General features: G+C 26.8%; 1 protein-coding gene across 1 annotated transcript in view; it reads right to left on the reverse strand.

Annotated features, from left to right (window-relative positions):
* LOC117171983 (GPI ethanolamine phosphate transferase 2-like) overlaps positions 1–13,239 on the reverse strand; it is a 25,786-nt gene that overhangs the window by 8,536 nt on the left and 4,011 nt on the right. The window contains exons 3-8 of the mRNA XM_033359688.1: positions 10,864–11,062; positions 9,614–9,823; positions 5,457–5,645; positions 5,025–5,367; positions 1,891–2,087; positions 1,563–1,808 (exon numbers count right to left, since the gene is read on the reverse strand). Of these exons, the coding sequence (XP_033215579.1) occupies positions 1,563–1,808; positions 1,891–2,087; positions 5,025–5,367; positions 5,457–5,645; positions 9,614–9,823; positions 10,864–11,062 (1,384 nt within the window). The remainder of the gene's footprint in view (positions 1–1,562; positions 1,809–1,890; positions 2,088–5,024; positions 5,368–5,456; positions 5,646–9,613; positions 9,824–10,863; positions 11,063–13,239) is intronic.

Here is a 13,239-nt window from a genome sequence, read left to right on the forward strand (position 1 = left end):
ACATGGGAAAGAAATCGGTTAAGATGGTTCGGACATGTTGAGAGAATGCCAAATGAACGACTAACGAAGCAAGTGTATCAAGGTAAAGTAAATGGCAACGTGTCCAGAGGTAGACCGCGGAAAGAATGGTTAGAATGTGTGAATGAGACCCTACTTAGAAGAGACTTCGTGCTGTTCTTCGCTTGGGGTGATTGCTAGAGAGATTGATCAGCAACCTGGGTCGGAGCAGTGTTGCGGAACGAACGTGTATTTACCTAAATAGCACGAGAATTCTGGATCAATCTGAAAAATCTCTATCCCTTGCACACACTACTCCTTTCCCCTGCCGAGTGAGTCACGCCTACCCCGAAAGGGAAATGGCTTAATGGTGTAATAATAGTAAAAAAAACTGTTTTCGCCTTTTTAGCTTGAACACTTAACTCTTTCGTTAAAAATTCATCTGTTTTGGTTGAAAATAAATCTTTTTTGATTAAAATTTCAACCATTTTGTTAAATAAATATTCGTTACTATTATTTAAAAGAATTTATTCAGATATTTCCGGGAAAATCGCCTTATTTTCCTTATTTTGAGAGTATTTTGGGCTTTGAAGCCTGTTAAAATATGATTCGTTGTATGTTTTGTGTTTTATTTTAGGCGTTTAGCAAATTAAATATAAGAAAAAAAGTTGATATGAAGGGGGAGGGTTGTGTTCGTATATGTGATTTTGTTTATTGAAAATTAAACTACTTGGTCAAAACTTGAAATAATTCGTTAAGTAATTATTTTATTGGTTAAAGATTGAACTATTTTGTTTGAAATTGTTATTTTTTGAAAATTAGTTTTTTGAACTGCTAATTTTACTATTTCACTTTTGGTAGAAAATTAGTCGTTTTTAGCTTAAAATTCAACGGTTCGGTTGAAAAAGCAATTGTTTTGTAGAAAAAACGGCCTTTGGGCTTCAAATTGCTTTTTTTTATTATTGAAAATTATATTATTTTGGTTGCAAATTTAACTGCTTGTTTGAAAATAACTTTATGTTGAAAATTCATGATCGAGGATAGAAAATTCAACAATTTTGTTGAATTTTTTTTCTCTCTTGACTGGACAATTTTTCTTGGTTGAAAATTCATCTATTTTGTTATGAATGTGATTTATTTTGGTTAAAAGTAAATCTTGGTTAGAAATTAATCTCTTTTAGTTGAGGATTAAACTATTTTGTTGAAAATTCGTCTTTTTTGGTTGAATTCAACTATTTTTATTTAAAATTACAATCCTTTCTCGATTAAAAGTGCAACCATTATAGGTTGAAGTTTACTTTTTTTTGTTTGTTAATTTGACCATTTGGTTGAAAATTCAACTATTTGGTTAAAAATGCAACTGCTTGTGGTTGAAGTTAATTTTTTTTTAATTCATCTATTTGGTTAAAAAATCCACTATTTCATTGAAAATTCGTCTCTTGTTAAAGATTCGCTAATTTTTATTGAAAGTTGAACTATTTTTACGAAGAAGGGTAGGGGTAGAAATGGTTGAAAATAACATGACGTTGTTTTAATGACCCCAAACTCTATAAATAAATTATTACTTGGCTAGTAGTTGGAATGTTGAACTTGAATTTGGTGCATAAATAGCTATTGAACACCAAAATTAAGACGACTAGAGTGGTGAGAAAAGCGCTATTCGCTACACTGGAATACAATATCGTATTTCCTTCTGCCTCGAGTAAATAGTTCAGTAAGAACCATAAAAGGACCTTCGCTATAACCGTAAGGATAATCTTCTTCGAAGTTGAAATTCTCCGATTTTGCCCATTTACCATAATGTACAAGACCTGTTAGAAATTAAAAATAACAATATAATAAACATTAAATGACATTCAATATTATGGAATATTTATAGAGGGAAAAGTTTACCTGAAATAAAAAAATAATCGCTATCATCATGGCAGGAATGTCATATTTTACCATATTTATGGTAAGTAATTCTTTCATTCCTTCGAGGGCACTAAGATACATTTTTACAATATCCTCAACCATTTCATTTGATTGTAAACTGGTATTCAACCAGGCAGCGTGAAGTTTTACTGCATCTTCATGGTATTTATAAGCTTCTATAGAAAGAGAATTTTTCTATTTAATATACAAACTTTCATTTAGTTTCTGTATCAGGGTGGCCGTTTTAATCGAGAAAAAGCAATTCCCTCTCATTTCCCGGTTCACAAAAATTGTTAACGACCATTGAAATTAAAAGGTTCGAACTCTTGAAGCTAAAGCTTTTTCATTTGAAATTACAAATACTGAACCGCAAATTTAAACAATCAAAGTGGACATTTTTCGAAAATGAAACTTTAAAATAAAAGCTTAAAAATATTTGTATTCAAACATTCAATACATTACGCGTATAAGATGAAAGTTTTTAACAGTTTTCAAGGGAACAATTTAAAATAAAATATCGTCAAGCTGCACATTTTTTTTATTTAAAACTTTAATAAATTATAAAGTTCAAAGTCTTAAATTGTGTTTACAATGTGTTACAAACTTTTGAATATCTTCATATGATTTGAATTTTTTTTTATTTTTTCTAAATCCTGCAAAATTGAAAGGAAACTTCTTTAAAATATATTTTAAAATATGTTCTTGAAATGAAGTTTTGAAAATAAAAAATAATTTTCAATTTTCCTAGGAAATATAATGCGTTTTTTTATTGTTTCGAATATTTTCAAAAATATACATTTTGTTCAATATTGTTGAAAATTTCTTCAAGTCGTAAATTATTTTCTAATCTTTTGCAAACTTTTAAATATCTCTCAAACCTATTTGAATTTTGTGTAAATAATGAATTGTTAAATATTTCAAAATTCTCCCAGGAATCTAAAGGACATTTTTGTCTTATCTTGAAAAGCTTCAAAATTATATTTCAAAACATTAATCGAATTTATTTTAAATTAATAATTGTTTAATTATTACTTGTGTATAAAAACTCGCTTTTGCTTTGAAAGATTTTCTTAACATTTTTTTTTTTAAATAAAAAATAGTTCACAATTTTCCCAATGATCTTAAGAATTTTTTTTATTATCTCGGCATGTTTCTCAAATTCAAAATAAAAATTTGCATTATTTTAACATTTGTTTCAAAACATTTAAATATCTCTTTTTTGTTTAATAATTTCGGAAATCTTTAAAAATATTCTCTTAATAATCATTTTTTAAAATAAAAAATCATTCTTTAAATTTCCTAGGAATCTTAATAAAAGTTTTTATTCCTGTGAAACGTTTCAAAATGCTTAATTAACTTTTACATTTTTTGTTTGAAATCTTCAAAAATCTATATTATATTACAAATTAAAAAAATTTGTTAAGTTTAAAATAAATTTCATTACTTTCAAAACTTCGAAATATATTTAACTCACTTAAATTTACTTTAAACTAATAATGGTTTAGTTGTTATTTATACTTCAAAATTTGTTTTAGTTTTAAATCTTTTCAAACAATTTGTCTAAACTATTTTTTCAAAATAAAAATAATTTTTACTTTTCCCATGGATTTTAAATATTTTTTATCATACCGAATTCTTTCGAAATTCCTAAAAAGCTTCAAAAATTTACATTTTTTTAAAAATTTTAATTAATTTATTTTTTTATCTTTTAAATATCTTTTAACATGATTTAAATTTTCCCTACAATTTTTTGTAAATCCTAAAAAAAATTTAAAATTGCTTTAAAATCTTGCAGTTACTTTTTTTTTATTATTTTGGAAATCTTTTAAAATATTATCTTACAAACAATTTTTCAAAATAAAAAATCATTTTCAATTTTCCTAAGAATCTTAATAAAAAATTGTATTCTTTTAAAACCTTTCAAAATGCTTTATAAACTTCTACACTTTTTGTTTGATATCTTCAAAAATCTATATTATATTACAAATTTTTGAAATTGTTTAAAGTTACAAATAAATTTCATGATTTTCAAAACTTTTGAATATATTTAACTCACTTGAATTTATTTAAAATTAATAATTGTTCAATTTTTATTTTTTACATCAAAATTTGTTTTAGTTTTGAAACTTTTCAAATATTTTCTTAATACTGTTTTTTCAAAATAAAAATAATTTTTAATTTTCCCAGGGATCTTAAAGACTTTTTTATTATCTCGAAAATCTTCAGAAATCTACATTTTGTTTCAAATGTTACTTTACTAATTTTGTTTTAAGCTTTTCAATGTCTTTTACAATTATTTGAATTTTTTGTTAATCCCGAAAAATTAAAAAAAATTGCTTTGAAATCTTGCAGATTCTTTTTTTTTAGAATTTTGTAAATCTTTTGAAATTCTAGGAATCTTAATGAAAAAATTTTATTCTTTTGAAAGCTTTCAAAATGCTTAAAAAGCTTCTAAATTTGTTGTTTAAAATCTTTAAAATCCATATTTTGTTTACATTTTTAGGAAACCGTTTTAAGTTTTAAATAATTCTTTTATCTTTAACATCTTTAACATGTTTTAATTGAATGGGTTAAAACTCAGACTGAAACAATATTTATATATGATTTTCAATTTTCTAAAACAGTTTAATTATAAATCTATTATTTTATATTAATTGAAAATTGACAACAGTTTAATGTTTAATGTTAAATTCTTTAATTTTGAACAGATTAAGAATCGTCTGGTAAGATCAATGATTGTTCAATTTTTAATACTCGAACTACCGTTAAATGATAAAAATAACTTTTTATTTTTATTTATAGTTAAACGACTTAAACAGATTTTTTACTCTCAATTTTTAATTTCATGTACTGTTATTTTTAAATTGTTTAGGCCTTCAAAACTGCATTTTAAAATAATTTCAATTGAAAACTTACAATCAATAATTAAGAACTAAAAAGGATAATTTTTGTAGTAAAAAATTGTAGAATTTCGGATCGTAAACTGAATGATTTCATAATTGAAAAAAGTTAACAATTCAAGTTGACATAAAAAAAGTGTTCAAAAAAATAAATTTAATGTTATTTCCCGGTTTTCCCGATCTAGCAGCCACCCTATTTATATCCTAACTTACGTTGTTCCTTATAATTCGGGAGTTCCTTGAAATTATTGACTAGTTGCTTCGAGTTGTAATAAAGGACAAATAATTTTTTCTGTGCAGGCAGGTCATCCAAAATGTCTAAAGAAACGGTTCCTAAATTTGATGAAGGAATAGGAATACCGAGAATTATAGAAAGTGTCGAAGCTAAATCGATTTGAGCGATTTTGCGAGGTTCTCTATTTTTTTGAGGACAAGATGCACCAATGGTGACAATTGGCACCAGTGTTTCTTCCAATGTTGCACCACCGTGACCCCCAGAGTCGGCCATTCCGTGATCCCCACACACTATGAATAATGAAGGGATGTTATTCGTATTCTGAAAAGTCCAGGAAATTATCCTTTTTTAAAAAAAGGGGGAACCGGTTAGAAAAATATTATCAATTTTTTTATATTTTCAGTTCTTACCCAGTGATTCATGCGGGATTTTATTTGGCCAATAATTTCATCCATTTCTTCAAGTTTAGGCTGTATTAATGGACTAAAAGGTCCGGCCACGTGACCGATGTGGTCGAGGCCTAAGTAGTGCAGGATCATTATTGACCAGTCGTTCCTGTGTAGTTCTTTTTTTATGTGGCGTGTCACATTATTATCGACCTAGGAGTTTCAATTTTACAATAAAATTTAATTTAATACAGTCAAACTCAGGGTCGCCGCAGGCCGGGAAAAACCTTGAAATCAGGAAATGTTAGAGATTTGAAAAAAAATGGCAAAAGTTAGAGTCTTCAAGAATAATCAGGACTTCTAGTGATTTTTGTTCTAACATCCCATTTTAAAGACGGAGTAACAATTTGGTAACGTTTTAAAAGGAAAATATCAATTTAGTAACTTTATTTTCAATAAATAAGCCCGTGGGTTAACCACGATTAAATTCAGGTCTGTAATTCTATACCTATTTTTGTAATTTTTCTGTTTTTTTAAAAAATATTTTAGCGTATTTTAACCCTTGAAGAGCATACTGGGTAAATAACACCCAGCGAGTTATTTGCGCTTTAACAAAACGTACCAAATTCAAGAAAATGGAACATATGGCGCCAGATTAACAAATGACATGAAAACTTATTTTTCGATGCCAGTTTTATATAATTTTGATTTTTATCATTTTTATACGGAGTTTAGGATCAATAAAATAGTTTAATCACGCAAAGTACGGTGTTTCATTTTTAATTGCATTGAAGCTTTTATTTTTCAGAATAAATCCCTTTTATGGAACGAACACTATAAGACTAATTTTAGTTTTAAAGCGCCGTATCTCGGAAGTATTCAGGTAAAATTTTAAGTAATAAAATCAAAAAGTTATGAATTTTAGAGTGAAAGAAGTTGTTTTTTAATTTTTTCTCCAAAAAGAATTTTGTTAACTACTTTAAATTTCAAAAACTGTTATAAAACCTTTTTCTCCTTAAACTAGATAGATTAAACAACATTAATTGATTTTCTTGCAAAAAACTATCCAATACCGTCGGCACAGCACATGTTTGAATATCCTTGGGTCCAAACACCCAGTATGCTCTTTATGTAATTTAACGGAAGTGTGCCCTTTAAGGGTTTAAAGATACCAATGAAATTTTAGTAGATTTCAATAATTCTAAGATTCCAAAAGCTCTCAAGTTATTTTAAAAAATTTTCCAGAATTTTATAAAATATCAGATTTCATGTCGTTTCACGTTATTTTATATTTTAATGTATTTCAAGGAATTTCAACATCTTTTGAAATAAAGCAAGGTATTTCCAAATATTTTTAATAATTTCAAAGATTGAACGATATTTGTAAAAATTCGAAAGAATTTTCAATGGATTTCAATCTTTTGAAGGAATTTCAAGGGGTTTAGAAGCTTTTAGGGGCTTTTAAAATATTACCAGGAACGTTCATGGTCTTTTAAATATTTTCAGGGAGTTTAAAATATTAAAAATATTTTAGTGTGTTTTAAAAGATTCTAAAAAAATTTTAACCAGGTTTAAATAATTTGCAATGGATTTTAAAAGGTCGAAAGAGAATTCAAATAGTTGAGGACATTTTAAAAGATTCCAAGGCATTTTCAAGAGTTTTAAAAAGTTTCAAGGTATTTCAAGATTTAAATTTTTTTTTTAGATTTTAGAACATTGAAAAGAATTTCACGGACTTTTTAAAAGCCTTAAAAGGTTTCAAGGGATTTTAATAGATTTTAAAGGATTTGAAATATGGTATGGAATTTAAAAATATTCCTAGACATTTTCAAGAGATTAAAAAAATTTCCAAGAAATTAAATGATTTTAAAAGATTTGAAGAAAAATGTTACGCGGTTGTAAATAATTATCTATAATTTCGGAACATATAGAACGATTATACAGGACCAATTAGGTTTTAAGGTATTTTAATAGATTCCAAGGGACTTTATAAGATTCCGAAGGATATACATAATTTTGTGGGATTCTAAAAACTCTCAAGAAATTTGAATAAATTTTCTAGGATTTCAGGAAATACCAGATTTCATGTAATTTCAAGAAATTTTATCATATTTTAATTGATTTCAAAGAATTTCAAATATTTCAAGGTGCTTCCAAAGATTTGATGACATTTTAAAAGATTCCAAGGATTATTCAATAAATTTCAATAATTTGAGGAATTTCAAAGGATTTAAATGATTTTAGTGTATTTTCAGAAATTCCAAGGAAGTTTCAAGAGCCTTAATAGGTTTCGAGGGATTTCATAAGATTTAAATTATTTATATGTATTTTAAAGGAATCAAAGGAAATTTAACGAGCTTTAAAAAGTTCCAAGGTATTTCAAGATTTTAAACGATTTAAAAGATTTTAGAGTATTTTAAAAAAATTCAAGGAATTTTTAGACGCTTTAAAAGGTTTAAAGGGTTTTAACATATTTTAAAGAATTTGAAATATTTTATGGTATTTTAAAATATTTCCAGGCATTTCCAAGAAATTAAAAATTTCTTAAGAATTTCTAATAATTTCAGTGATTTAAAGGGATTTGAAGAAAAATGTTATGAGGTTGTAAAGAATTTCCTAGTATTTCGGTAGGTATAGAAGGATTTTACCGGACCAAGATACCAAGATTCCAAGGGACTTCATTAGTCCGGGGGATTTCAATAATTGTATGGGATTTTAAACACTTTCAAGGCATTTTCATGAATTTTCCAGGATTTCAGGAAATATCGGATTACACGTAATTTCATGTGATTTTATAATATTGGAATGTATTTCACATAATTTTACATTTTTTCAAATTTTTCAAGTTGTTTTCAAAGATTTGATGATTTGAATTTTCAACAGCTTTAATAGGTTTCCAGGGATTTCAAAAGATTTGATATATTTCGGTGCGTTTTCAAATATTCCAAGGGATTTTTATGAGCTTTACAAAATTGTAAGGATATCAAAATATTGTAAGCAATTTTAAATATTTTATACTATTTTAAGAGATTCCACAGCACCTTCAAAAGATAAACAAGATTTCAAGGAATCTTCAAGAATTAAAATGATTTTAAAGAATAAAAAAAATGTAATAGGGGTTTCAAGAACTTCGAAAGGTATGAAACTATTTTATAGAACCTATAAGGTTTTATGTTTTTTAAAAGATTTCAAGGGATCACCTAAGATTTTCAAGGTATGTTAATCAACTGTTCAGGATATCAAGAAATATCAGATTTCATGTAATTTCATGACATTTTATAATATTTCAACGGGTTTTAAAGTTTTTCAAATATTTCAAAGTATTTCAAATTGATTTAATTAATTTGATGGAATTCAAAAGAATCTGAAAATTTTTAGGATATTAAAAAAAATGTGTAGGCATTTTCAATAGCTTTAAAAAATTTCAAGAGATTTGAAAAAATTTGAAATATTCTAGTGTCTTTCGAATGCTTCTAAGGAATTTTAACGAGCTTTAACAATTACAAGGGATTTAAAATAGGTTAGGGGATTTAAAAAAATTCTTGATGAATTTTAAATTAATTTCCACATTTTTAATTAATAATTAATTTCAGTAATTTAATAGGATGCATTTTTTCAAAATATTTAATTGTCGTTAGTTATCGTTTTTTTTTAATTCACCTTAAGTTTTTATAAATTCCGTCGAATTCTTCTCACTTGTCTTAAATTTCTCTAAATTATGAATTTTTTCAATTAAATTTAATTCTTTTGGAGTCTTATGAATTTATCCTGAATTCGTTAAAATACACCTGGAATTTTTATAAATTTCATCAAAATTATTTTAAAATTTTCAAACAAATTAGTCTGTGTCAGCCCTTTATATAATAAATCAGAAATGTATCAATTAAAATTTAAATAATTCCATTGATAAAATATTCGATATTAAAACTGTCACAAGATTATAATTTTAGTCATTAAATAATAATGTCCATGAAAAACTAGTCAGGGAAAACTCTGAAAAAAGTCAGGGAATTTTAAACTAAAGTTTTGCAGCCATACTGGTACCGGAAAAATAAGGAAATTCTCTTTGAAAGTTTGTACATTGACTAGGAGTTGTTGTTATTTTTAGTAAATATAATACTTCACCTAGATACAAAATTAATAAGATAAAATAATAATTAACTTTTAGAAGGTCATCTTACTTCTGTGAAATCCGTTACGAAAAATGAGGTCGTTCCTTCGTGACGAGTAAATGTTCTTGGAAAAAGTTTAAGCCACGTATCGTCACCATAAAAAACTAATTTATGGCCATTATTCTTAGCTTGTTGCAAAACACTGTCTCCAACCGCAGTGCTTCCTTCCAAGTTTAATATAACATCAATGAAATTAGGTATCGTTCCTGTCGTCAATGCCTGCAATTTCCATACATTTGCTTCATTTTAATTTAAATATAAATTTTTGAAGAACTATATCTAATTTAATTAGATTTTTCGACCAGGGAGAACACTCCTGGGTCAATCTGACCCAATACATTTTTAGAACGTTTACCATTCCACAATGACTTGTCCGATTGCCTTGAATAAATTCTCAGGACTTAAGACCCGATAGAAATAATTTATGTGATATTGAACTATTGTTGATGTCTTTAACATGGTTAAAAAAAATTCTCAAAAAAAAATTTTTTGAAGAAAATTTAATTTTACGACAAAAATGATAACTTTTTAATTTTTAATATTTTAAGCTAAAAATTTATATGAAAACTCTCAAAGTACGCTTTAATAATAAAAAAAATTGTCTATACTGTACCTTTCGAAAAAGGTAAGTTTTTTGAAATTTGAAGTTAGTATATTTTTAGAGTATAACAATACGTGAATTTATTAAAAAAAAAAAAAAAACAATAAACAAGTTTTTCTTATATCATTTTAATGGAAAAATGTATAAATGCATCTCTGAAAATCCATTTGGAAGTATTTTTAAGTATAATTATAACAATGAAAATATTCTTCTTCTCTGGCACAATCGTTCCAGATGTAGGCACGATGGAGATCGCACATCGTTCGTGAACAAGATGGACAAATCATTGTAATAAAAAAACATTGTAAAAAAAACACATGTAATAAAAGACACTGATACACTGATATGATTCTCGATAAACGTAGAATTCACAACTTTTTTTATTTTATCAATGTTATACAAATTGAGGTTAGGTAAACACCCTGGGTCAAACTGACCCACGACCATTTTCAAGCGCTTCTCAACGACAACTGAGCACAGCATAGACTGTGCGAAGCTGTTCAAACTATAGTTGGGGTCTAAATCTATATTACTAGAGCCTATAAGGGACCCCCTACTTTTCAAATTACTTTACGAGTTTTACGATCGAAAATTTTGTGTGGGTCAAACTGACCCAGAGCGTTCCCCGAGGGTTAAATTCTAGAAATTATAATTGTACCTTTATTCTGGGCATTGTTACAGTAGGAGGATTAACTTTAGCTTGCAGAAGACATGCCAAATTATTTTCTATTAAATTTGATAAAATGGGCATAGAGTCTTTCGTTGTGTCTCCTGTGACAAAACTCCATCGTAGGGCATCAATTACCATGATAACAACCCTTTTCGCTATTGGTTGATATAACTCTTCCGTTTTAACTCTAAAAATTATAGCTATAATGTCAGTTTGGGAACGTCCATTAAGTAGGTAATTACATACCCCCCCCCTCCCTGTAAAGATTGGTCAGATTTACCCCCCCCCCATCCTTACATAAAATTTTATATTTTTTAATTAATATATTGACAATATGTCAATTATTTTTACGGTTAGCGAGATTTCAAGGGATCTTAAAAAATTTGAAAGGATTTCAACAGATTTCAAGGAATTTTAAGTTACTTTAAAGGACTACAAAATATTTAAAAGAATTATGAAATTTAACGAGATTTTCAAAGATTTGTATGGATGCCATAAGATTTACAGGAATTTTAAACTATTTCAAGCGATTACAAAAGTTTAAGGGTAGGATTAAAAATAATTTTTAAAGATTTTAAGAGTTTGAAGAAATTTCCTAGTACAATTTCAGAGAGAATGTCAACTTTTAAAGAGATTTGACATAATTTTAAGTGACTTCAAGGAATTTAATCAGATTTTCAGAAATTTTACTGGATTTCATCGAATTTCAAGGGCTTTTAAGAAATTTTAAGGGATTCCAGTGGATTGTAAGAGATTTAAAAATATTCTAAAGTATATTGGTGATTTTTAGAGGATTTTGTAAGCTTTTAAATAACAAGGGAATTTCAAAGAATTACCAAATATTATGAAGGATTTTAAGAAATTTCGATTTTTTCGATTCCGAAGTATTGCGAGAAGTTTGGCAGATTTCAACAATCAGAAAAAATTACTTAGTACAGATTTAGAGGGAATGGTCAATTTTTCAAGAGATTTTACGATCTTTCAAGAGATGTCGAAGGCTTTTGACGAAATTTGAGGGATTTGAAGGAATTAAGATAGATTTTCGCGGAAAGAAAAGGAATTTCAGGGATTTTCAGATATTTTAAGAGATTTCGAGATATTTCAAAGAAATCCAGGGGATTTTAAAGGATTTCAAGAGATACCGAAATAGTTTAACGAATTTTGAAGGACCTCAGGGACTTTTAATGGGAATTCAAAGATTTTGAGGGATTTCAAAAGATTTGCAAAGATTTCACAGTATTCTCAGAGATTTGAAAAAATTCAAAAGTATATCCAAAAATTTTATAGATAATTTCAGACTTCAAGCGATCTCGTAATATTGAGAAATATTTTACGGAATTTCAATGATTCTTACCAAGTTTTAAATATTTTAAGGAATATTCAGAGATTTGAAAAGATTATAAGATATTTTTATGGATTCTGAAGATTTCAAAATATTTCACATATTTCACGTGAAATTCATGGAATTCAAAGGGTTTCAAGGAATGTTCACATGATAAAAAATCTTTTAAGGAATTGACCATTTTTTCAAAATAATTCATGGAATTTCAAAAGATTTGAATGGTTTTCAATTATTTGCAAATATTTCAACATATTTTAAGAGATTTTAAGGCATTTCAAAGTCCTACAAAGTATGTCAAAGAAGTACATAATTTTAGTGGAATTTAACCAGATTTCCAAAGCTCTTCAAAAATTTCAAGGAATTTCAAAGAATTTTAATGATTTTAAGGGATTTAGAGGCAAATTCTATGCGGTTGTTAATAATAATATAATATTTTAATTATTATAATATATACTTTAATATTATTATAAAATTTTATCAAATTGTAAAAAATATTATAATTGATAAAATATTAATTTATTTAAATCAATTTTGCATATAATACTTTACAGAAGTATTAGGATATTTCAAACGACTCGAAGAAATCACAAGAGATTTCACAGATTTGAAGTGATTTTATAAGATTTTAACTGTTTGAAGAAAGTAACTACTACAATTTAGAGAGAATCTCAATTTTTCCAAGAGATTTTACAATTCTTCAAGAGATGCCAAAGAATTTCGAATAAACTTTAAGGATTTTAACGGAAATTGAGGAATTAAGAATGATGTGCGCAGTTTACAAACGATTTGAAAGGACTTTAAGACGTTTCGAGATATTACAAAAGAACCAGGAGATTTTAAAGAATTTTAAAAGGATTTCAAGAGATACCAAAGTAGTTTAACGAATTTTGAAAGATGTCAGAGGGTTTTAAAGGGATTTTATTTTGACAAGGTAGATAGAAGTAAACTTTGGGAAATTCTGAAAGAGTATGGAGTCAATGGATGGATCCTACAAGCTATAAAAACAATATACACAGGTAGCA

Source organism: Belonocnema kinseyi, chromosome 4 (genome assembly GCF_010883055.1).
Source record: "Belonocnema kinseyi isolate 2016_QV_RU_SX_M_011 chromosome 4, B_treatae_v1, whole genome shotgun sequence".
Lineage (NCBI taxonomy): Eukaryota > Metazoa > Arthropoda > Insecta > Hymenoptera > Cynipidae > Belonocnema > Belonocnema kinseyi.